Source organism: Hypanus sabinus, chromosome 22, assembly GCF_030144855.1.
Source record: "Hypanus sabinus isolate sHypSab1 chromosome 22, sHypSab1.hap1, whole genome shotgun sequence".
NCBI lineage: Eukaryota > Metazoa > Chordata > Chondrichthyes > Myliobatiformes > Dasyatidae > Hypanus > Hypanus sabinus.
The window spans coordinates 63,290,161-63,317,380 of record NC_082727.1 but is presented as its reverse complement, the minus strand read 5'-3'; the positions used below and the strand labels follow the sequence as shown (position 1 = coordinate 63,317,380).

Genomic DNA, 27,220 nt, shown 5'->3' with positions numbered 1-27,220 from the left:
CATACTGGTGAATCTCCTCCACAACCTTTCTAAAGCTTCCACATCCTTCCTTTTATAAGGTGACCAGAACAGAACACAATATTCCAAGTGTAGTCTAACAGTCAAGAAAGTACACTGGTGCCTCTACTTCCTTGGAAGTCGCAGGAAAATCAGAATGACTCCAATAACCCTCACTGATTTTTACAAATGCACTACAGAAAGCATTCAGGCATATCACAGCTTGAATGCAACTGCACTGCCATTAAGAGACCTAAAGAGAGTTGTGGACACAGCTCAGCACATCAGCCTCCCTTCCACAGACTCTGTCTACACTCCACACTACCTCAAGACAGCAGCCAACATTTCAAGGACCTCTCCCATCCCAGTTATTCTCTGTTCTCTCCTATGTTGTCCCATACACAGACAAAACATGAAATCACATACCATCCTACTCAAGGATAGCTTCTATCTAACTGTTCTATGGACTGTCTACACATCACACTTTCAGTAAAACAGACAGCATAATCAGAGACCCCACCCATCCAAGATACTCCCTCTGCTCCCCCTCCACTGGGCAGAAATTACCAAATTCTGAAACAGGGGCTCTGTCAGCAGAATCAGAATCAGGTTTAATATCACCCGCATAAGTCGTAAAATTTGTTGTCTTTGTGGCAGCAGTACAATGCAATACACAATAATTGAAAAATACTGCAAACTACAGTAATATATGTATGTATTTCAATTGTTCGCATGATTTGTGTTTTTATTTCTCTTGGGTTCTTTTGGGTTTCTTGCTTCAAGGCTACCTTGTGAGCAAGCAAATCTCAAGGTTGTTTAATTTATACATAGTCTAATAATAAATCCACTTTGAATCCTTGAATTAAATAGTTAAACAAAGGACAAAAACAGAAATAAAAAAAGTAGTGTTCATGGGTTCAATATCCACTCAGACATTAATGGCAGAGGGTAAGATGCTCTTCCTGAATCGTTATGTCATCAACCAAGGGGTTCTTGGACCCGAAGTTGGGAACCCTAGTCTAAAAGCACTTACCACCAGGCTCAAGGACAGCTTCTATCACACTGTTATCACACTTTTATTCATTAAAAATCAACTGTTGATCACCTATTTTACCTCATAATGGCCCTTGCCCTTTGTTTGCCTGTACTGCGATTTTTCTGTAACTGCAGTTTAACTATATTCTGCTTTCTTCATATGACCTCAGTGTAATGACTGACAACGTGACCTGTTTACATCATATGCAAAACAATAACATTTTACTGTAACCTGGAATATGTGAGAATAATAAACCTACACCAACATTGGGTCTGAATCTTGGAATGTATAGAAGGCTTTCTACTTTTAACTCTATCAATTAAAATAGTGAACATTGAATATTGTCCATATTGCCTTCAATCCATTACCACTTCAGAATGGAATGTATTGATTGAGTCCTTTAAATGAGTAATCGCAAATCAGGATAGAGGAAATTATTATTACTCAAATTTAATTATATTTAATAATATGAATAGATTACAACTACGAACAGAATCTCTGTAAGAATTCACATTTTCTTGAAAGTATTCTCATCAGCTAATGAACAATGCATTAAAAATTGGCCAATGATGCTAAATTTGTGAACTATCTAATTAAGGATTACCAGACCAAAAAATGGATGAGATGAAAGACAAAAGTGCAGTTTATTATGCGAAGAGATACGAAAGTACAAATGGGCAGTTACTTTAATCAGACATGAATTACATAGATTGAAGAAAAATGTTTATGAACGTTCCAGCAGAAAAAAAAATAAAACTTTCAAAGAACATGCACAAGTATAAATATATAAAGTAACAAGTTCAGATGGATTAAGAATACATTCAATGGAATAAATAAAGGATCATGCAAATCAAGCTGAAGTACTATTGAGTAATAAGAGAGAAACAGCATAATTTAAGTTGCAGAGGCAAAGTATAGCAGTTTAAAGTATCAGCTCGATCACAGCAACAGTAAACAGAAATATTAAAATATGCACATATGATTGAAGTCCCTATCAAGCATAGTATGGATGTTTTAATGTTTTGGATGTGAAATGTTTAAAATAAAATACAAAAATGCTAAGGAAAAACTCATTAAGACTTTAAGACAAATAGAACTGAAGCCTTGTAGGTGCTGAAATGTGCACCAAGTCAAAAATGAATAGATTAGAAAAGTAGTTTTGCACCATAAACATTTATTCCCCAAAATGTAATTCTGCAGGTATACTCCTGCTGTTTTAAGCCTCAGGAAATTATCTTTCTTGTGGATGTCACCAAATAGGGATAATTCTTCCCTGAATAACAATACTGATTATTCAGAATACTAAAATTTATATTAAAAATGATCAGTAAATAAATCATGCCCAGAACCGAAAGATAATTAAGACAATTAATAATTTCAGCATAATTGTTTATTTTATCAAATTACATTATTATTAGTTAATGAAAATATGAAAGATACATTAATATTTATATATTTAAATTTCTCTTTCTTAGCTGAGGCTTTCTACCCTCTTGATACCCAACAATAAGCAGTTAATGCTATCTGATAGAAAGTAACAGTTCTAATTTTGATATTGATATTTGATGTATCTTTCTCTTGCTGTTAATGTTAATTGTGTAACTAATCCACACAAATGTGCACGTTTCTTTCATCTCTACAGCCAACACTTTGATCTAGCTGAAATTATAAACAAACCTAAGACTATTTCAGAAGACATAGATAGAACAGAATTTGACCAGAACAAATCAGCCACAGTAGGGAAGTGAACACCATACTATAAAAACTAGCTTAACTCCTGTTATAATTTGAAGTTTTGAATGTATGAAATTATGAGGGCCCTATATAGACTAAATGGGAATGATATATCTCCCTTATCAGAGGGATATAGATGGGATTAGCAGATGGTAGGGGCATGTGTAGTTGTGGTTAAGGAGAAAGTCATTCAGAGGATGACAGGTGTTTAAAACACACTGCTTGAAAGTTTGATACAGAAATTTTTATCAGTTTTAAAGAATACTTGGATGTGTACCTTCTGGACTCTGAACCTAGAGCTGTAAAATGGGATTAAGTAGCTTCATTTTCCAAGAATGGGCAGGATTAGAAAAGGCCTTCATGTGACAAACTTTATCTGATTCAGCATAGCATAGACACTGTCTCAGCACAGGCAGTCTGCTTCATTCACAGAACTGTCTTGTCCTTCAGTGAGGTTCTGTCCCTGAAAGTCAAGGCATGAGTCAGAAGTGCCAGCTGTACTGTGAATGAATGCCTTTGACATTCAGTTAGTAACACTCCAGACTTTAAAATGCACAAAACCACTTTCACACTCTAGGGATCAATTAAAAACATTGAAACTAATAAATAAAAACTACATACTGTATAATTTCCCATTTATTAACTTGCCTCATTTATTTGAATGTGTTCTTCTCCACCCAGACCAGGTTTAACCTTATGCTAGGTCAGCAGTAGAGGCCAAGTCCTTATGTATTTTTATGAAGGGATACATAGTCTCAAAGATACATAAAGCCCTTGAACATACATTTCCCCACTGTGTTCTCTGGGGAAGCAGAAGTGGGTTGAAATCAGTCCTATTAACTAATTTACTTCTGAACTTACTTCTGCACATAAAACATAATATTATCATGAATTAATCTGTGAGCGGAACCAGAATTAAAATCCAGAATAATATCCCTCAATACTGCTATAATTTTCTGCTTGAGAAAACTGACCAGGCTACATTTTGAGATATGTAATAAGAGACTCTTTAGTAATTCAGCTAGGAGGCAAGGCAAACACATCTAACAGCAATTTTCTTACTGTAAACTAAAGTATATTTTTGATTGTGGCCAAGCCCATGCTTTGAAAAATAAAGAAAGAAGTCATTGTATATAATCTTTAACTAATAATCACAATGTGAATGAAAAAGAACTGTAACAGCATGTTAAATTTAATTTTGAAAACTGTGTTCATATTTAGAATCTCAAATTATTCACAATGTGTCTTCCAGTATGTTTTTTGATCATTTCACAGTGCTTGCAGAATCAGATGCAGTCCATTATGAGATATGAGACTTGTTCTGTGGATGGTTGTCCTGTGATAGTTTCTGAAAATACATAGTGGGATATTATAGATTTTGCTAGTTTTCTCTTATGTCCCGCAGCATTGATCATTCCCATTCGTTTCACCAAATGATCCAGAGCAGCTTACTATCTATTACCTTCCTAAATGATGATTTGACCCACGGGTCACAGCAAAGAATAAATGGCCACTGAAACACTGCAAGTACCACCACATTTCTTACTTTTGTAATTACAGAAAGCAAACATAGAAACATTTTAGTGTCACCAGATGTGACAAGAAAGTTCTTTTTTAATGTACAACGCATGCTGAAAACTGAACCAGAGTTGAAAATTTGATCAGCATATGAATAAAATGAGATAGAATTTTCACTTACTAACAATGCTTTGTTTTGTATGTAATGGTATTCATATTATAGCTTCATGGAAGTTTAACAAATTATTCATGAAACATAAGGTAGTAGAATTTGGGCTATGGTTTGATGCAAGATTACTATTGTATTCATATAAATGTGCTATTTAAGTGTGGGGCAAATTAATCATCTGGGTACAGAAATGGTGGGGTGGTAGTGTTGGGTGTAATGATAGCTTCTATTAGAGTGGCCATAATTCAATTAGTTTCAAGATATAATGGAAAAAATACGACTGGTCTTCAAATTAAAGTCCTAAATTGGGAGGGAGACCAACTTTAGAACCATAGAACGTAACAGCACAGAAACAGGCCTTTTGGCCCTTCTTGGCTCTGCCGAACCATTTTTCTGCCTAGTCCCACTGACCTGCACCTAGACCATATCCCTCCAAACCCCTCTCATCCATGTACCTGTCCAAGTTTTTCTTCAATGTTAAAAGTGAGCCTGCATTCACCACTTCAATTGGCAGCTCATTCCACACTCCCACCACTCTGTGTGAAGCAGCTCCCCCTAATGTTCCGATTAAACTTTTCCCTCTTCACTCTTAACCAATGTCCTCTGGTTTTTTTTCTTCCCTAGCCTCAGTGGAAAAAACCCGCTTGCATTCACTGTATCTATACCCATCATAATTTTATATACTTCTATCAAATCTCCCTCATTCTTCTATGCTTCAGGGAATAAGGTCCTAACCTATTCAACCTTTCTCTGTAACTCAGTTTCTCAAGTCCTGGTAACATCCTTGTAAACCACCTCTGCACTCTTTCAACCTTATTAATATCCAAAACTGACTAAACTGCACACAATACTCCAAACTTGGCCTCACCAATATCTTATACAACCTCACCATAACATTCCAACACTTATACTCAATACTTTGATTTATAAAGGCCAATGTGCCAAAAGCTCTCTTTACGACCCTATCTACCTGTGACGCCACTTTTAGGGAATCTTCTATCTGTATTCCCAGATCCCTCTGTTCTACTGCACTCCTCCGTGCCCTACCATCTACCTTATATGTTCTATCCTGGTTTTTCCTTCCAAAGTGCAATACCTCACACTTGTCTGTATTAAACTCCATCTGCCATTTTTCAGCCCATTTTTCCAGCTGGTCCAAATCCCTCTACAAGCTTTGAAAACCTTCCTCACTGTCTACTACACCTCCAATCTTTGTATCACCAGCAAATTTGCTGATCCAATTTACCATATTATCATCCAGATCATTGATATTGATGATAAATAACAATGGATCCAGCACTGATCCCTGTGGCACACCACTAGTCACAGGCCTTCACTCAGAGAAGCAATCCTCCACTACCACTCTCTGACTTCTCCCATTGAGCTAATGTCTAATCCAATTTACTACTTCTCCATGTATACCTAGCGACTGAATCTTCCTAATTAACCTCCAGTGCAGGACCTTGTCAAAGGCCTTACTGAAGTCCATGTAGACAACATCCACTGCCTTCCCGTCATCCACTTTCCTGGTAACCTCCTTGAAAAACTCCAATTGATTGGTTAAACATGACCTACCATGCACAAGGTCATGTTGACTCTCCCTAATAAGTCCCTGTCTATCTAAATACTTGTAGATCCTATCTCTTAGTCCTCCTTCCAATAATTTACCCACTACTGACGTCAAACTCACTGGCCTGTAATTTCTCGGATTACTTTGAGAGCCTTTTTTAAACAACAGAACAACATGAGCTATGCTCCAATCCTCCGGCACCTCACCCATTGATACCAACATTTTAAATATATCTGCCAGGGCCCCTGAAATTTCAACACTAGTCTCCTTCAAGATCCGAGGGAATACTCTGTCAGGTCCTGGGGATTTATCTACTCTGATTTGTCTCAAGACAGCCAACTTTGTTGGCTGTAACCCATTTTAAATGATAAAACAGAAAGTAACAGCATTTATTAAAGTGGAACCAATATTTTAAAACTACATTTCCATTGTTTACCAATTGCAAGGTCTGTATCCTTTTTCGAAGGGTCTCATAAACACTCTCCAAATCATCAACTTTGTGTAATTCCAATTCTTTCTTTAACCTGAAACAGAAATATTCCTAATGCAATACATAAAATATATATTTCTAAAATTAAATATTTGTCTATAATATCTGGATAAAACTACACATTGGCAGCAAGTTTGTAAAATTTCTCAATATGGTTCATGTTCCACACCTCCCAAAAAAACTGATATCTCAACCATATTGCTTAATAGTAAAGACTTGAAATAATGGCCAAATATTTCTGGTCAGAGCCGAAGGACAAGTGATAAGACCCAACAACAAAGATCTAGCAACTGTTGTGATAAGAACTTTACATTTTCTATCACCTTCATTTGGACGGAGCACCTAGCCTTCTCTTCTTTCCATCTCATCCATGCTCCACCATAAAGTAGAACTGGTGCTGGCCTGAACTAAGCAGAGTTGGAAGGACTAAGCAGATTCACTCACTGAGTTATCAAGGAACTATTCTTCCCATGCTCGCTCACTTTTCTTGTCACGTGTTTCTCTAATCCACGGATTTTACTCATTTTTACGTTATAAAAAGTTTGCATTATGAAAGTTCTCAGGGACAGAACCCCATCATAACTCAGGGACTTCTTGTATTTGTAAATTATTTTTTATCCTTTTAAACCAATAGAATTCTATATCAATGATAAATATAAACAATACAACATCAACTTTTGATTGTATTTGGTTTTATAAATGCCACACATATGGCTTGCAAAATGCTCAGATAGATAACTAATTATATTTATTTGAAGGATGCATGGTCAATGACATGAACAATAAACGAGTCATTTTCAACTATATGAAAGGAAAAGAAAATATTGTCAGAATAATTAAGGTAAATTTTTCCTGTTAAGGTTTGTAAAGATTGAAAGCCCCAGATAATTTTTGTTCATCACTTGCATGGTTAGGTTGTAAACAGTTTAGATGTACAGTACTTATGCCTTCCCTTGACAGCAATGGATGGGACTGTGAACACTCCATCCTGTAAAGGGGTGCTGAATCACTGAGTGAGTTCTGTATTAAAGAATACATTTGCAGAATTCCTAACATTGTTGTCAATTACACAAAGTAATAACAGCAAAGACTAACAGCAAAATCCAAGTCATTCAAGTTATGGAGTAAGTTTCAACTTTTCTACTCAGGTTTTTCCAGAGAGAGAATTGCCTGCTCATTGTAGAATTTAAGTACTCTCATTTCTCTTATCATGTATATAACTTGAAGAAATAGATATGGTGGAGTACTCCTTCAGAATGTACTAAATCTCATTTGAAGAAATTAAACCAAAGTTGGAGACATTAAGTATGAATGACACTGAGAATAAGCAGCAAACAACAAGAACTTGTGGCCTTTGGCTAAACAATCTTCTGTGTTTAGAGTCACCTATTTTATTTTTACTTGGAGATATAGCACAGTATTAGGTCCTTTCAACTTATAAGTCTGCACTGCCCAATTAAATCCATGTGAACAATTAACCTACTAACCCATACGACTTTGGAAATTTGGAAGGAAACTGAAGCACCCAGAGAAACACATGTGATCATGAAGAAGAGCATACAAACTCCTTATAGATAGAGACAGAATTGACCCCAGGTCACTGGTGATGTACTAGCATTAAACTAATCACCACGCTACTGTGCTGCGCCAGGTTGCCACACAGTTTGTAGGGGTAGGAGTAACTGTACCATGATTAACAACTATCACACAGGTTTGAAGAAAAATAACTTAATTTGTTGTCCAGGATATTTCACTGTTCTCTAGATTACAGGTGGTATATTGTGGAAGCTAAGTAATGAATCAGTCACATCCTCTTCCTTGAGCAAATTACTAAAATTTCATTGCACAACAGCATCAAAGTCCTAGAAGAACTTATTAAAAGTACCGTGGATTCAGAAAATGGCTGAAGGATAATTCTGGCTTGAGTAGCAATGGCAGCTTAAGCAGTAATATAGTTTTTCTGAAATAGCTACATGCCATGAATGAACCAGAAAAAAAAAAGTTAAAATCTGTCAATTAACTTGTTACAAGATATGGGAACTCCAATATATTAATAAAATCCTAGAATATGTAATTCAGGAAATGTATGAACAATAATATATCCGTATACATAATTAAATCCAAGTGGGACATACCGTAAAATCTCATCATCTGTTTGAGGTTTTTGACATACTTTTAATCTTTCTGTTTCCAAAAGCTTTGAGTTAAAAGCAGCTGCAGTAACCTCATCTTCAAGACCTGAAAAATAGGAGGTTATTTTTACCTCTATTGACAAACCCATAAACAATCAGAGGGCAAGTAATGTAGAACTGAAATGCCTCTGTGTAAATCTAAAATCAGGTGAAGAAATTAAAGGTTACAGTGCTCTTGACTGAAACAGACAATCCACACAGCAGGTGAAACTACATGCCTCAAATATAACCAATCTGTTCAATCACTCCTGATCTGGATTCTATCTGCTTGCTTTTGATACCAAAGACCTTCCATTACAATATGTGAGAGATTAATAAATTCTATGTTATGTCACACGAACTTAAACTGTAACTCAATAATGTTGTCTTATTGAAACCAACCCAGACTCCTCTCGACTTTTGCGATGAAGGCCTCATACTGTTTGAGCTTACAGCAATGACTGTTATATGTAGTAGCTTTAACAGACCATTCAGACCAACAGAAGATGGCACCGATAAGTGGCAGCTCTTAGCATGCAGCTCTGCTGGGAATTGTCAAATATTCCCATAGAAGACTACTGCAGCTGAAATCCAGTCACAGCCAAGGGTACTTCAGTAAGTAACATTGTTTTAAGATGTTTTTAAAAAATCTATCGATACTCAAATCTAGCGAAATCTTCGATAGCGGACTGCATTGTGAGTGCTGTTCCTCTTTAAGTAAATGGAATTGGGGAAGGCGCACTGGGCTCCAAGTATGTTTGAAACGTTGAGGCTTTAGACCCTCACTCCTAACTATCCTGCCGGCAAATCCATCAGAACAAAATTGCAGTACTTGAGGAACATCAGGGACTCTGTGTAGCTAAATTCATGGAAGTATGGCTCAGGCCCGCCATTTTCTGCACGCTTTGAAATGGAGAATTAAAACTACACCTATGCAAATCCTTGCAGCATCTGGTGACCCTGTGATCTCTGTCTCAGAGGCTGACATCAGAACATCATTCAGGAGGGTGAACCCTCTCAAAGCATCTGGCCCTGACAGTATACCTGGTAGGGCATTGAAAACGTGAGAACCAACAGGTGGGAGCATTCAAGGACATCAGAAATGTCCTCCTTTAAAGAATAGGGTTTCCCTCTCTCCACTATTGATGCGGCTGTCATCCATATCTCCTCCATTTCCCATAAGTCCATGTTCACCCCATCTTCTCGCCACCGTAATAGTGATAAGAGTTCCTCTTATTCTTCTCTACCACCCTATCAGCATCCACATCCAACTTAAAATCCTCCACAATTTTTGTTATCTCCAAAGGGATCCTACTACCAAACATATCTTTACCTCCCTCCCCCTTCGCTTTCCATAGGGTTCTCTCCCATTCTGATTCCCTTGTCCATTATTTCCTCCCCCACAAATCTTCCTCCCAGCACTTACCCCTGCAAGCAGCCGCCCACACACCTCCTCCCTTGCCTCCATTCAGGACACCAGGCAGTCCTTACAGATGAGGCAACACTTCACCTGTTAATCTGCTGGGGTCTATGTGTCTGGTGCTCCAATGAAGCCCTCGCTATATTGGTGAGACCTGTCGTAAATTGGTGGACCACTTTGTTGAGCTCCGCAGCTTCTGCCACAGGTGGGACTTCCAGGTGGCCAAACATTTTAATTTCGATTGCCATTCCCATTCTGATATGTTGGTCCATGGCTTCCTCTTGTGCCAGCATGAGGCCACTCTGAGTGTGAAGCAGCAACACTTTATATTCCTTCTAGGTAGCCTTCAACCTGAAGGCACGAATATCGATTTCTCCTTCCAGTAAGCAATATCCTAGTCCCCTCCTCCTCTATTTTCCACTCTGACTTTTTACCTTTTCTCACTTGCCTATCACTTCCCCCTGGGTTCCGTCCCCCCAGTTGTCTCTTTCTCCTCTGGTCCACTCTCCTCTCCTATCAGAATTGCTTCTTCTCCAACCCTTGACCTTACACCTTCCAGCTAGCCTCCAACCCCTCCGCCTACCTTTTTATTCCGGTATCTTCCCTTGCTCCCAGTCCACCAGCTCTCTTCATATGTGTCTTCCTTCTTCATCTCTCACTGACAAAAGACTGCAAAATCCCTGCTCCCAGACCCACAAGAAAGAACAACATCCCGCTCATTGGCTAACATACATTCCAAAGTCCCCATTATCTCTAGTCATAACCCAAACCCAAACAGTGAGACCATTACCTTATCAGTGGAACATTAAAGAGCACCTATTACATTAGCAATGAAACCTTACACTCTTCCCCCACCAAATTTAGTCATGTCCCCATGATGATGAGATAATTTTCCAACCCTTCCTGCAAAACAAAAAGCCCAATCCAGCTGTAACAGGGTTAGCTCCCCAAAACAGTAGGGGTCACACTCTGTTCCCCTGGCGCTACACAGGCCAGCCTATCCAATTGTCTCCTAATTCTCTGAGACCTCCGTTCCCCCTTACCTAACTCTTCAGATTCAGACACTACTGGGGATAATTCCGGTCTACCTGGCGAGGCCTCCCCCGACCTGTCACATGTGTCACCTGCAACTCAGAGCCCACTGTCCCGTGGCCAAGCTCCATTTCCTCGCCTGCAGAGTCCCACTGCAACCCAGGCTGCCCACAGACAGCCCCCCTCACCACTTCACCTGACTCAGCAGGCAAAGGGCTGGGAATCTCTTCCTCAATCAATGGGGAGTTAGTGAAAGGCAGCATATACCACATCCAGGTTCTCATCCTCTGAATCAGTATCCCTCTCAGGGCTGGAGGGCAGCTTAACCTTGCCTGCTGTGGACCTGCAGTCACCCCGTGTTTCCACAGAGTCCTCTTCCTAGGTTTAGGCTCCATGTCAGGCTCTTGCCCTGTGGCAGCAGGTGGTTCTGATGGAGAATCTTGACAGGCCCATTTTCATCCTCCTGTTTCACCCGGCATCTGACTCTCCACCACACAGGGCATCGCTGCCCAGCGGTCAGCCAACCTATACTTTATAGTTAGCCCCAAATTCCTTATGAGGACTCAGTCTCTGTGCATGAGTTGGAAGAACTTCACCTTTTGATCATATCTCCTCTTATTTCCTTGATTCTACTTGGCAGCTGTGATCCCAGCTAATTCATAAGCTCTTTTCAGCTCTCTTCTCATATCAGACACATACTTCAGATTAGTCTTTGGTGGTAAGTCACCTTCATCAGTCCCAAAACAAATGTCAATGAGCAACCTCACCTCGTGCCCAAACATCAGATAATATGGCGAGTACCCAGTAGCTTCATTTTGTGTATAGTTGTAACTGTGAACCAGATGCCCAATACGTTGATTCCATGTGTTCTTCTTGCTGATCTCCAGGGTCCTGAGCATGTCTAACAAGGTCTGATTAAGGCTTTTTGGCTGAGATCATCCTGCTGGTGATAGGCTATGGTCCTCGACTTCTCAACTCTAAGCGTGCCCAGTAACTCATGGATGAGTATGCTGTCGAAATCCTGTCTCTGATCACTATGTATCCACACCAGTAAATCATTTCTGAAATAAGAAGCCCAAAACTGTACACAATACTCCAAGTGTGGTCTCACAAGTGCCTTATAGAGCCTCAACATCACACCACTGCTATAGTTCATTACGAATTTGAGGAGACTTGGGACGTCACCAAAGGTTCTCACAAATTTCCTCAAGTGTACCATGTAGAGTATTCTAATTGGTTGCATCACTGTCTAGTATGAAGAAGCCACTGGACAGAATCAGATAAAGCTGAAGAGAGTTGAAAAATCAGCTAGCTCCATCATGGGCACTCGCCTCCCAACCATCAAGGACCACCTTCAGAAGGTGATGCCTCAAGAAAGTGATATCATTAAGGACTCCATCACCCAAGATATGTCCTCTTCTCATTGCTACCATCAAGGAGGTGGTACAGGAGCCTAAAGAGAGACACTCGAAGTTTTAGGAACAGCTTTCTCTCCTCCATCATCAGATTTCTGAAATGGCAATGAACCTACGATCACTAATACAGTTTTTTTGCTCTCTTTTTGCTCTTCTTACTTATCTTAATTTTTATATATATTTTATTAAGATGTATTTTGTTGTACTACTCTGCAAAACAACAAATCTCATGACATATGTGAGTGATATTAGATCTGATTCAGATTCCATTCATAGCAAAAGCTTCAACTATTACCAAACATGGTTTTACCTCCAAACCTGAAAGCATGATAGAGAACACACAAAATGCTGGAGGAACTCAGCAGGCCTGGCAGCATATATGGAAAAAGGACAGTCTTACTATGTGCTAGCTGCTGTTGAATCTGTGCAAATTGTTGTTTTTGCATCAGTACTAGTTGCTGTTGATGTTGCTGGTGTTGTTCTGCTGTAAATGCACTATCCTGCAGAATATGTACAGAACAGTGCATTAACAGCAGAACAATACCAGCAATATCAACAGCAAGCAGTACTGATGCAGAAACAATCTATTTTTTCCGTAGCTGCTGACTGGCCTGATGAGTTTCTCTAGCATTTGTGTGTCTGTGTTGTTTGCATTTCCAGCATCTGCAGATTTTCTCTTGTTTGTGAAGGATAATAGAGAAGTTGATTAGAGGGGTGATTCAAAGGAGAAAACAGAGACTGAGAGACTTAAGAAGAGTTTTCAACAACAGTAATGGAGGTTCAAGCATCCAGATTTGGAGAAGTGTTCTCAGAGGCAGGAAGTCCTGTAGTGTGTTAAAAATATGAAAACAAAGATGATTATATTAAAACTGATGCAATGGTTAACTGGGAGCTAATGTGAGTAGTTAGTTCTGAAAAGATAGCATTTGATGTGAGTTAGCATATCAGCAAAAATGTTCTCAGTGACCTCATGTTTACAAAAAATAGAATAAGTGAAATATGTTTTTTAAATGAAATGATTGTATCTGATTCAACTTCCTTTGGCACCAAGTTTCAGATTATCAACATGTCACTCTTTTTTATCAAATCATATTGAAAATTCATTCCTCTCAAATATGCCCTCTTGTTTTTGATACCTCTACAACACAATTAGGTGATGTTATAGAGGTAGAAATAAGAAATTCTTGTGTAAGACCTACTCTGATTGGTCCTACCAAAGTGCAAAGCCTCGCATTTGTCGGGATCCCATCTACCTTTATTCTGGATCAGCTTACCATGATGGACCATGCCTTATTAATGCTGATGTATGTATGCAACATACATTACTTTACCCTCAAAGTGCTTTGAAAAAGTATTCAGCCCCCACATATTTTACTGGCAAATTCACTAAATTTAAACAATATTGAAGTAGGATCTTTTGAGCTAATCTGTAAAACATTGTGCATCATGTCAAATCAACACCTGCCAACAATTTACAAAAAGTTAAAAATCAAAATTTCAAGATCTTTTTTGTAACTAGCAAATTAATGGCAATTAAAAATAAAACACTGTATTACATAGACAAAATACCTTGCAATTTGTTCTGGAGTTGTTGAAGTTCTTCTTTTAATTCATTTTTCTGTTGTTGGAGATCATTCAACTGTATGTTTTTTTGTTCAAGGTTCTTCATATCTGAAATTACAGGATGTGCAAAAATGAAAATAATTATACTCCTATATTTACCCAAGTCATAGTTTTTTTTATTAAGTGCAATCATGAACAATAGCCAGATCAGAAATGCTGATCAAGTCAACTGGTTCCCAAAGAGCATTCTTACAGGCCAATCAGATGGTTCACTGCTGCTCAACAACAGAACATAAAAAAATCATATGTACAATTAAGAAACATTAAAAGATAGTAGAAATACTGGAGTCATGATGATCATGATGAAGTCTGCAGGAGAGAAACATTTATACACATGCTGTCCTCCATAATTCAGAGAGATTGAAGGATAAGGTTACAGGGTGACAAAACATGACAAATAATTTGTCAATTATTTCAGTTTTGGAACTTTGGCAAGATTTCACTGAGATTTAAATTCAAGAAAAAAAACAAGAAATTGAACCTGCTATTTGACTTTGTTGAAAGAGAAGCCAATTGTCTCTGTTAAATCATTTTCAGCATAGGTACCCATTAGAGGTTTATAATCCTTAATAGCGATAAAATGAAACAGTAATATTTTGTGCCAGTTGCCATCCGAAATATCAACTTTCATGAATTCTTTCAGATAGCTACCAAATACACATCCATCGTCAAAGTTGCCTGTTTATTCTCCTCTACAAGAGTGGGGGAAATTCAGGAAATTAAAGGACAAATCAACAGTAGAATTGCAAAACTGTAATAGTAAAAATGAAACACATACAAAATATTGGAAGAACTCAGCGGGCCAGGCAGCATCTATGGTAAAGAGAAGGGTCTTGATCCAATACATTGACTGTTTACTCTTTTCTAAAGATACTGCCTGGCCTGTTGAATTCTTCCGGCACCTTGCATGTGTTGCTTTGGATTTGCAACTGTTTTCCACCAGATTTTCTCATGTTTATGGTAACAATGATGTGGAGACAAAGAAAAACACCATCCATCTAAGAGTCAGAGAAGGGAAAAGAACTCTTTACCTGAATGCACATAGCATAAGTTACATTATACAGAGGAATAAGCTGATAAACATTATAGAAATTTTAAGACCAAGGCTGGACACTAAGTATTCTGGGGTAAGGGATGAGATCTGTACAATCGTGAGAAATTGGTTTAAGAAGGTTAAGATATTAGAATCAGTTTATGGAGAGAAAAAGTAATAGCAAGATAAGGGTCTTGGAGTGAGTAATAGATCCCCTAACAGCAAATATACAGCAGAACAGACTATGTGGACTTCCATGAACAGTACGACAATAGTTGTGGGTGACTTTAACCTTAAGGTAGATTGAACAAATTAAACTGGAAAAGAAGTCCATAGGATGAGTTCCTGGAATTTACTAAATACAGTTTATCAGCGCAACATATTTAGGAACCAGCCAGGAAGCAGGATATTTAGATCTGCCTAAGTGAACTGAGACAGAATTATCCACTCTCAGTTCATTACGTAACACCCAATCCAGTGAAGCTGATACCCTAGTAGGCTCAATGACAAACTGCCCTAAAAAGTCATCTTGTAGGTATTCAACAAAAAGAGATGACAGTGGAGCAGAAATAGTGAGAGTTTCTGGGAAAAATGAGGATGGTGCAGGATTGATGTATTCCAAAAACAAAAATACACAAATGGCACAATAGTACAATCATAGCTGCCAAGGGAAGTCAAAACTAATGTAAAAACAAAAGAGAGGGCTTACAACAAAGCAAAAATTAGAGGGAAGACAGAGGATTGGGAAGCTATTAAAACCTACAGAGAGCAACTAAAAGTCATTAGAAGGGAAAAGATGAACTATGATAGGAAGCTAGCAAACAATATCAAAGTGCACAGTAAAACCTTTTTCAAGCATGTAAAAAATAAAAGAGAATTCACTGTGGATATAGGACCGCTACAAAATGAAGGCAGAGAAATAATAATGGGGGAGAAGGGGACGGCAGATGAAACAAGTTTAGTATTTTGTACCATTCTTCACTGTGGAAGACACTAGCAGTGTGCCAGATGTTGTAGTATGCGAGAGGGGATCTGATTGAAACATATAAGATTATTAAGGGATTGGACAAGCTAGAGGCAGGAAATAAGAATAAGAATAAGAGGTAGGCCATTTAGAACAGAATTTAGTAAAAACTTCTTCACCCAGAGAATTGTGGATCTGTGGAATGCTCTGCCTCAGAAGGCAGTGGAGGCCAATTCTCTGGATACTTTCAAGAAAGAGTCAGATAGAGCTCTTAAAGATAGCAGAGTCAAGGAATATGGGGAGAAAGCAGGAACAGGGTACTGACTGTGGATGATCAGCCATGATCACAGCGAATGGTGGTGCTGGCTCGAAGGGCCGAATGGCTTACTCCTGCACCTATTGTCTATTGAAAAGAAGTGAGTGCAGTTACCATTACAAGGGAGAAGGTCCTCAAAAAGCTAAAAGACCTAAGGTACATAAGTCACCTGGACCAAACAAACTGTATCCTAGGGTTCTGAAAGAAGTAGCATTAGATTCTACAATCATTTGGCTCTGGCATGGTGCCAGAGGGCTGGAAAATTGCAAATGTCACTCCATTCTTTAAGAAAGGAGGAAGGCAGCAGAAAGGAAATTATAGATCAGTTAGCCTGACCTCAGTGGCTGGGAGGATTTTGGAGTCAATTGTTAAGGATGCGGTTAAGGAGTACTTGGTGACAAAGGACAGATAGGACAAAGTCAGCATGGTTTCCTTAAGGAAAAATCTTGCCTGACAAACCTGTTGAAAAACTTTGAGATTACAAGTAGAATATATAAAGGGGATGCAGTGGATGCTGTATGTTCAGACTTTTAGAAGGTCTTTGACAAGGTGCCACATATAAGGCTGCTTACCAAGTTAAGAGTCCATGGATATTACAGGAAAGTTACTCACACAGTTAAAGCATTGGCTGATTGGTAGGAGGGAGCAAGTGGAAATAAAAGGATCCTTATCTGGTTGGCTGCCAGTGACTTGCGGTGTTCTACAAAGGTTGGTGTTGGGACTGCTGCTTCTTTTTATGCTGCATATCAATGATTTAGATTATGGAATAGATGGCTTTGTTGCCAAGTTTTCAGATGTTATGAACATTGATGGAAGGGCAGGTAGTGTTGAGGAAACAGGTAGGATGCAGAAGGACTTAGACAGATTAGGAGATTGGGCAAGGAAGTGGCAAATGAAATACAATGTTGGAAAATGCATAGTCATGCACTTTGGTAATAGGAGTAAATGTGTGGACTATTTTCTAAATGGGGAGAAAATACAGGAATCTGAGATGCAGTGGGACTTGGGAGTCCTTGTGCAGAATACCCTAAAGGTTAACTTGCAGATTGTGTTGGTGATGAGGAAGGCAAATGCAATGTTAGCATTCATTTCAAGAGGTCTTGATTACAAGGACATGATGCTGAGGCTTTATAAGGCACTGCTGAGGCCTTAACTTGAGTACTGTGAACAGTATTAGGCTCCTCATCTAAGAAAAGATGTGCTGGCATTGGAGAGGGTCTAGAGACAGCTCAGAAGAATGATTCTGGGAATGAAAGGGGTATCATACAAGGAGTGTTTGTTGGCTCCGTGTCTGTACTTACTGGAATTTAGAAGAATGAGAGGTGTCTCATTGAAACTTTTCAAATGTTGAAAGACCTAGACAGAGTAGATGTGGAAAGGATGTTTCCCATGGTGGAGGACTCTAAGACAAGAGGGCACACCTTCAAGATAGAGGGGCACCCATTTGAAACAGAGATACAGAAAAATTTCTTCAGCCAGAGGGTGGTGAATTTGTGGAATTTGTTACCACAAGCAGTTGTGGAGGTCAGGCCGCTGGGAGTATTTAAGGCAGAAATTGATAGTTTTTGATTGAACATGGCATCAAGGGTTACGGGGAGAAGGCCAGGGAATGGGGTTGAGGAGAGGAAAAATGGATCAGCCATAATTGAATAGCAGAACCTAATTCTACTCCTATGTCGTATGACTTTGTGGTCTTTTGCCTTATACCACCCAGCTACAAATGGCCTGTCAGAAAATCATGTCCAGAGTCTAAAAAATGCTTTATGAGCTATGTCATCAGAAAAGACTACACTAACACTGATCCCACAGATTCTCATTTCCCTCCCATCCCATCATGATGCAGCACACTCCACGACACTGAACTCACCAGATATGCTGTTCTGGGTCATCCATTGTATTAACTTCAAATCCAGCCTCAGAAGGAGTATACAAGACAAACAACCGAGACAAATTGAAGGCTCCTCAAACAAAGAAGTTTTATGTTTCACTCCTGGACAAGTAGCCCTGTCGAGAGTCTACAGAAGTGATCAAAAATGGATACTCAGAAAAATTAAGGACAGAACTGGACCACTCTCCTACACAGTGGAGATTGCATCTGACATCATCTAGAGAGGACACATTTGGGAGAGCAGATTGAAGAGATCATCAATTGAGGAGAGCAGAGAGTCAATTGCTAGAGAGGCAATGTGCCTACCACTGTCAGAACCACTTCCTGTAGTCTCAGAATCAGTTCCTACAACCACAATGGAGGAGGCCCAGAACCAGAGATTGTTTCACAGCCACAAATTTCACCTGCCAAGCAGAGTGATCCCTCTTGTCAGGAAAGATGTTATCCCACAAGAGTAAGAAATCCTCCACAGTGATTAAATCTTTAGGCCTGAATAGGGCAATTTAAAATTTGCTATTCTGCATATATCTATATAGTAGTTATATAGTTGAGATGCATTCTATATTAAGTTGGAGCTTATGCTAAGTAGGGAGGAGTGTGCATTTAATATTTGAGTAATATTGTAATATTTTGTTTGATTAAGCATTCCTTGTTGTTTATGCATATAACTCATTATGGTTATATGTAAAAGTATGTGAATTGCATATGTCATTATGCTACCAAGTAATACGAGTGCAATTCACTTAAACATGAACTAAGACTGATATCCCTTGGCTCTCTAGTTTTCCTTTGAATTAGTTTAATGTTTTGGAATTACAAAACACTTTCTAGCAGTCTACAGAACCTTTCTGCACCTTCTTCAAGGCTAATAAAATGTACTTATCATGAGAATAGCATTCTACTTAACTGAGACATGCACAGATGATCAAAAAATCCTAGATGCACTCAACGCAAATTAAAACATTCAGTAATATTCACTCTCAGCATGAATTTCACTGGGTTCTGACCTTGGATTTATACATCACCACACAATATGCCTGTCCAATTGGTTTCACAGTAAGATAATCCGACTGAAATGTCCAACTGAATACCTAATATAATATAGTTGAATAGCTGACTAAAATTGCACTAGCAATGCAGTCAAGGAGATAGTGGTCTAATCTTGCCACACTTACAAAAAAAATGATTCTTCCCACAGAGTGGAACAAGGTTTCTTTCATTTCCAGCTTGAATTGTACCAATCCAGAAATTTATGAGGTCGATTCTAATTGTGAAACTTTTGCACATCAGTCTTAAGCACCTACTATAATTTCTGCATCATTTATTCTGGAGAACAAATATGATTTAAAAACACTGCTCCAGTCTGGCCTCACTCAATTGTCAAATTTCTTGACTCCTTTCATAAGGACAGCATCGAAGGTCACTTCCTCATGGAACTAGCACCACCACTCTAAAACTTCATACCTTTCCTCTCAGTCAACTCCCACTTTGACCCGAGGGTCTCAATGATCAGCAAAATTCCCCACCTTGATGTGCATTCTATGTTATACATATGGATTCCTGTCTTATTTTAACTTTTTTTTATATCCATTGAAATGAAAACTAAAAACTTACCAGAGTTAGCTTTCTAGGTTCTCCAACACAGAGACAATGAGAAGAAAATTCAATGTCCTCAGAACAAGTGGCAGGATAAGTGCAGCCATTGTACATATATATGTTATCCAGCCATAAGAAAACAAGGACCCTAGAATCCTATTTTCTGAGATAAGCTACAAAGCAAAAAACAAAATAGATACCTTTCAGCAACATTCCTTCATTCAAAAGAAACCGGTAGAAGCAATAGAGTCCTCCTAATATTTTGCACCTGCAAACAACTGGCTAAAACAAAAACACATTGCTTATCAATTTGTGTCAACTGTTTTCATAATAAAGTAATGCTGCATAGCATGCTCTGCATTTAGGGAAACTGTTCTCAAATGTGTAAGGGTAGTACCAAGGCTACCAGTGGGCAAGATATCACAGTCAACCTTTTAGGAGATGGGCCTTGCTATCCTGACCATAAATTTGCAAAATAATTTAGTCAGAATTTACTTGGAAGCAATGGTACTATAAACCACTACGCCTCTGGAATTACTTTTCAGAAATACAGAATTCAATGATGAAATTTACTGTTACCTTCGAGGCTCCAGCATAGTCTTTGAAGGGGAGAGGGATGATTTTGAGAGTCAAACCTCAGACCCAACACAAATTTCATAGCTTATCAAGCGGCAGTAACCCTCCTTTATGCTTCTGAGATTACAGCAATATTCACAAAGCATTTGAATAATACTACCAATACTGTTTCTGACATCAGTCTCACTGTCAAAGTCAAAATCCCCAGCACTAAACCCCTAATTACATTCAGTAAGCTCAATTGGAAGGCAATGTTATTCTTTGCTGAAAGCCAAATTCCTAAATGAACAGTCTATTCTACACTCTATCGCTGGACAAGTTACACAGAGTAAAAGTTTCAAGGATGTCGCAATGGTAATGTGCTCCACGAACTTGGGATTGGTCTTATCTTGAACGCTTTCTGTCAAGTTTTCACATTCTCCTTATCCCCATGTGGGTTTCATTAGGATGCTATTTTCATCCCACATGCCAAAAACATGCCACCTGTAAGGTTAATTAGTGTGCAAATTGACAAAAGTGAACATGGGTGGTAAGAAAAGCAATGTTGCTGTTTGTTAGAAAAGGTTAGAGGAAAATTGGACTGGTGGGAATCTTCTGGAAACAATTTCAGTGACAGCCCTACTTGTGGAAGAGATTGCTGTTCCAATCGGTTACTTCACAACTCACAAACTAGGGAGGAAGCAAGTCATCTTCAATCATGATGGACTGTCTTTGAATGATCATCCAATTGTTACAGATTCTTATTTGCTGACCACCAAACAAATGCTTCATAATGGAATCCAAATGGTTAGGACTTCTGCAAAAGGCCCTAAAAAAATCTGTAATTTCACCGTAATTTTTACTTTATTTATCTCTCAAAAACAGAAAATTTAAAGTAGTGTCAACTACATAAGCAGTGCAGGACTCTTAAGTGGAAAACAGAGCATAAGCATGGAAAGGGAAATCACGAGATTTTAAAATGTTGTTCTGGAATCACAGTGGAGGACTGTCATTGGTCATGATCAGTTCCCATCTGCTGTTGCTTTCTTGCCCTTCCATCTGCCCAGTCATCGTAAGGCAATCAATCTGAAATTTCCTTCCGCAAAAGGACAACAGCAGCTCTTCGACATTGCATAGGTATGTTGCAATAACCAATATGACTTTGAGTCTCCTGGTTCTGCTGCACAAAATGGCTGATGCACTATTTTTACTTCAAATCTTTCATTTGATAAATTTTCTCCTGGTACGTTAATTATATTCAAATAGATTTATCATTAGGTTTTTGCTTTTATGCTTGTGTTTGTTTTAATAAAATCAAGAATTCCTGTGCTCTCCATTTTAATCTATGTATGTTTTAATCATTATTTGAAATCTAGTCTTTTTAAAGCTGCATTATTTTATAATGGATTAGTAAATTTGCTGATAACACAAAGGTTGGAGGTGTTGTGGATAGTGTGGAGGGCTGTCAGGGGTTACAGCGGGACATTGATAGGATGCAAAAATGGGCTGAGAAGTGGCAGATGGAGTTCAACTCAGATAAGTGTGAGGTAGTTCATTTTGGTAGGTCAAATATGATGACAGAATATACTATTAATAGTAAGACTCTTGGCAGTATGAAGAATATTACATACTCTATGCTAGCATGAGTAGTTCTCATTATTGCATGCATTTAAAGTTCATAGCAAGATGCTAATTTCTGCCACACTGAACAAGATCAATATATTTTTCAAACTAAAGCAAAATATGGAAATTCTGATGATCTTGAAAATCTGAAATAAATAACAGAAAAGACTAGTAGCCAGGTAGCATCAATGCATTGATAGAGATAAACAGAATTAGCATTTCAGGTTGATGACCTTTCATTTCAAATGGGAAAAGCTAAAGATAAAATGTATTTTAAATTACAGAGAAGGTGATTAGAAGAATAGGGAATAAAAGGGTAAGCTTGTGATATGGTACTGGCAAGAGAAATTGAATGAAACAAACAGTAGCTGTGTCAACTGAGAGAGTGGTAAACTTCAATAATAAATGGTATGCCTGATGGAGCTGTGAATTAGATCTGAAATTACCAAAGGTGGAGAGAAGGAATAATTAATTCCAAAGATATGAGATCCTAGGTCAAAAGGGCACATTATATCATTTCATGTCAAGAATGAAGTCTACAATGTGCCCAGACGGCATATGTATTCTTTCAAACTCTAAGATATAGGGCCAAGGTTAGACAGTGTTCATACTAAAAGTGGGGTAGAGAATGAAGTGACAGGCAGCTGGAAGTTCAGGATCATTCTTATGGTTTAAATGATGTTCTGTAAGGCAGCCAGTCAATCTGCATTTAATTTCTTCAGTACTAAGGAAACAATACCATGATCATTCTAAATCTGAAAGAGGTCTTCCCTCTGCATCAATCAGATTGTTTTCCAACTTTACAAATATCCTTTCTCCAGCTCATCACACCTTCCCATGCAATTGTAGGAAAATCTCTACAAGATGGCACCAGTGAACAAAGGTGATGTTCTGCAGGTTATGTACAATACATTTAGATATACCTCTTTTGAATTACTCTCACTGCAATCTGCAGCATATAATTTACCTTACACAATGTACTTTTAAATTGTCTTAATGAACTACAGATTTCACGATCTTTTGAAAGACTTGATGGACTTAACTCTCAAGCAACAACTTTTAAGCGGACAAAGGTTCATCACCATGGCTGGAGCAAGATAGGGGACTCTAAGCCAGGCAGAAACGCAGAAGGATGAGGCCCCCTCTACCTAGCATCCTGTTAGCAAATGTGCAGTCACTGGACACTGGAGAACAAAATTGAGTACCTGAGAGCAAGATTGGTGTATCAACAGGAAATGAGAAATTGTTATGTTCTGTATCTTACCAAAATGTGGCTTACTAGCCCCAAATCGACAATCAGACTTAAAGGCTTTTCGATACACAGGATGGACCTACTGCTTCAGAAAAGGGCAAAAGATGAAGGTGTGTGTTTCATGAAGGTTTTGTTGAACTTATATTTCCATGACTCTGAACACTGAATGATCAAATGCTGACCATTTACCAAGAGTTCTCCTTCGTGGTCCTGACCGTAGTTTACACACCTACAGCGACTGACTATACTCAAGTGCTTGAGATACTGTACGACACTGTTAATAAATAAGAAACCATCCACCGAATGTTTTTCATATCATATTGGGAATTTCAATCAGGCTTGTTCGAAGAAACCCCTGCACATAACCTGTACCACCAGAGATCCCAACATAGTAGCCTACAGTTAAATAAAGATAAGCGCAAAATATGCCCAGAACATATTTTGGGAAATCTGATCACTTGGCTATCCTTCACCTACTTGCATATAGGCAGAAAGTAAAGAGCAAAACTCCAGAAATTAATACAACATAGATGTGGTCATAGGAGGAAGAAGAGCAACTACAGGATTGCTTCAAGTTGGTGGACTGGGCCATGTTCAAGGACTCATCTGTGGATCTGAATGAATACACCACAGTTGTCACAGACTTTTAAAAACAATCATAGTTGAGTGTGTCCCCACAAAATCATTCAGATTCTTCCCCAAACAGTAGCCCCATTCAAATCTAGCAACCAAGTAAGTTACAAGAAGTACAATAACAATTCTGGACTAAACTTGAGTAATGAAGGATGCTCAGCAGCTGCTGCAGGGCTTGAATGCTGTCACCTGTTATGAAGTGAAATCAAGCAACATACTGCAGATGACAACAGGGCTTTACTTCCAGATGAGCTCAATGCCTTCTATGCTTGCTTTAACCATCAAAACATGGAGAAAACATCATGATCTCCCACAGTCCCCAATGATCCTGTGATTTTAGTCTCTGAAGCTGACGTGAAAGCATGCTTCACAAGGATAAACCCATGGAAAGCATCCAGCCCAGATGGGGTACTTGGCCAAGTACTAAAGACCTGTGCTGATCAACTGGCTCGAGTGTTCACAGATCTTCAACCCCTTACTTCGGCAGTCTGGGGCAGGTTTCAATTATATCGATGCCTAAGAAGAACATGGTAAACTGTCTCAATTATTATCATACAGTACACTTACATCCACAGTGTTTTGAGATTTTCATGATGAAACACATCAACTCCTACTTGGACCTCCTCCAAGGTCCAAGACAACAGCAGATGCTATTTCATTGGTTCTTCACTCAATCCTGAACATCTGGACAGCAAAGATGCTGATGTCAGGATGCTCTTTATTGATTACAGCTCAGCATTCAATACTATAATCTACTCAAAACTAACCAATAAACTTCAAGACCATGTCCTCAATACCTCCTTGTGTAATTAGATCTTCAATTTCTTCACTTACAGATCCTAGTCGGTTTGCATTGGCAACAACATCTCCTCCACCATCTCCATCAGCACAGGTGCACCACAAGACAGTGTGCTTTGCCCCCTGCTCTAATTGCTTTGCACTTACGACTGTGTGGCTATGCTCCAATGCTATATTTAAGGTGTAAACTGAATCAAATTTGGTGATGAATCAGCATACAGGAGAGCTGAGTGGTGCCATAACAACCTCTTTCACAATATCAGTAAGATTAAGGAGCTGATTATTGCCTTAAGGAAGAGAAAACTGGAGCCCTATGAGCCAGTCTGCATCAGGGAATCAGAGGTGGAAAAGGTCAACACCTTTAAATTCCTCAGCATTATCATTTCAGAGGACCTGTCCTAGACCCAGCTTATTAAGTGCAGTTACAAAGAGAGTATGGCAGTGCCTCTACCTCCTTAGGAGTTTCAAAGATTAAGTATGACATCTAAAACTCTGACAAACTTCTACAGATGTGTGGTGGAGAATATACTGACTGGCTGCATCGCAGTCTGGTATGGAAACACCAATACCCTTGAATGGAAAATCCTACAAAAAATAGTGGATATGGCTCAGTCCATCACTAGTTAAGTCCTTCTCACCATTGAGCACATCTATATGGAGTATAGTCACAGGAAACTAGCATCCATCATCAGGAACCCCCAAAACTCAGGACATGCTCTCTTCTTGCTGTTGCCATCAGAAAAAAAGTACAGGAGCCTGAAAATTCACACCACCAGATTCAGGAACAGTTATTACACCTCAACCATCAGCTTCCTGAACTAGAGGGGATAATATCACTTGCCCAATCACTGAACTGTTCTCACAAACCATGGACTTGCTTTCAAGGACTCTTCATCCCATGTTCTCATTAATAATTGTTTATTTTTTCTTTCTTTTTTGTATTTACAGTGTTTGTTATCCTTTGCACATTGGTTGTTTGCTCCGTTGGTGTGGTCTTTCATTGATTCTATTACTGATATAGGACGTATTGAGTATGCCTAAAAGAAAATAAATCTCAGGGTTCTATATGTACTTTGATAATAAATTTACTTTTAATTTTGAGGATCAACACTTGCCATTTTATATTGTCCTTTCCCATTATCTAAAGGTCCAAACACAACAGAACGAACTATTTATTTGTCCTTATTCCAATTTGCTATTTTACATTCTGTGCTCCTGATGTGTTCTTCTCTATAATCAAGGGAAACCAGTGCAGAAGAGATAAAAGTTCTGCAGACTATCTCTATCAGTTGTCAAAAGTGACCCTGACTTTCCAGCTGTCCTTCGCTTTCTTCCTCCATTTTCATTCTCCTTGTCCCACTAAGTTCAATCTTTGGTCTCCAACACTGTTCCAACATAACTTAAGACAAGTTCAAGAAAGAGCCCTTCATTTTCTAACTGGGCACTGTTCTGTCTACAGGACACGACATTTCACTCAGCAATTTCAGATCATCAGCTATTAAAACCATAGAACACTACAGCACAGAAAACAGGCCATTTGACCCTTTTAGTCTGTGCTGAAACTTTATTCCGTTAGTCCCATTGACCTGTACCCAGTCCATAATCCTCCAGACCTCTCCCATCCATGTATCTATCCAATTTATTCTTAAAAATTATGTGCACCCACACATACCAAGTCAGATAGCAGCTTGTTCCACACTCCCACCAGTCTCTGAGCGAAGAAGTTCCCCCTAATGTTCCCCCGAAACCTTTCCCTTTTCACCCTAAAGCCACGTCCTCTCATATTTATCTCTCCTAATCTAAGTGGAAAGAGGCAACTCACATTTACTCTATCTATACTCCTCATAATTTTGTAAACCTCTATCAAATCACCCCTCATTCTTCTACGCTCCAAGGAATGAAGTCCTAACCTGTTCAATCTTTCCCCGTAACTCAACTCCTGAAGACCCGGCAACATCCTAGTAAATCTTCTCCACATTCTTGCAATTTTATTGATATTCTTCCTACAGTTAGGTGACCAGAACTATCAACAATACTCCAAATTTGGCCTCACCAATGTCTTATATAACCTCACCATAAAATCCAAACTCCTGTACTTAGTACTTTGATTTATGAATGCCAGGATGCCAAAAGCCTTCTTTACAACCCTGTGTACCTGAGACGCCATTTTCAGGGAATAACGTATCTGAACTCCCAGATCCCTTTGTTCCTCTACACTCCTCAGCACCCTACCATTTACTGTGTGTGTCCTACCTTGATTTGTCCTTCCAAGATGCAACACCTCATACTTGTCTGCATTAAATTCCATCTGCCATTTTCTGGCCCATTTTTCCAGCTGGTCCAGATCCCTTTCCTTTATCAATCTTTTTATTAGTTGAATAAAAAAG

The 27,220-nt window shown here is 38.8% G+C and overlaps 1 protein-coding gene across 1 annotated transcript in view; it reads right to left on the bottom strand.

The window, feature by feature from the left end:
* Positions 1 to 2,410: 2,410 nt before the first annotated feature.
* Positions 2,411 to 27,220, bottom strand: part of ccdc172 (coiled-coil domain containing 172) — a 63,068-nt gene continuing 38,258 nt past the window's right edge. The window contains exons 5-8 of the mRNA XM_059948078.1: positions 14,122 to 14,223; positions 8,650 to 8,752; positions 6,461 to 6,548; positions 2,411 to 4,115 (exon numbers count right to left, since the gene is read on the bottom strand). Coding sequence (XP_059804061.1) covers positions 4,068 to 4,115; positions 6,461 to 6,548; positions 8,650 to 8,752; positions 14,122 to 14,223 — 341 coding nt within the window. The 3' untranslated portion in view covers positions 2,411 to 4,067. The remainder of the gene's footprint in view (positions 4,116 to 6,460; positions 6,549 to 8,649; positions 8,753 to 14,121; positions 14,224 to 27,220) is intronic.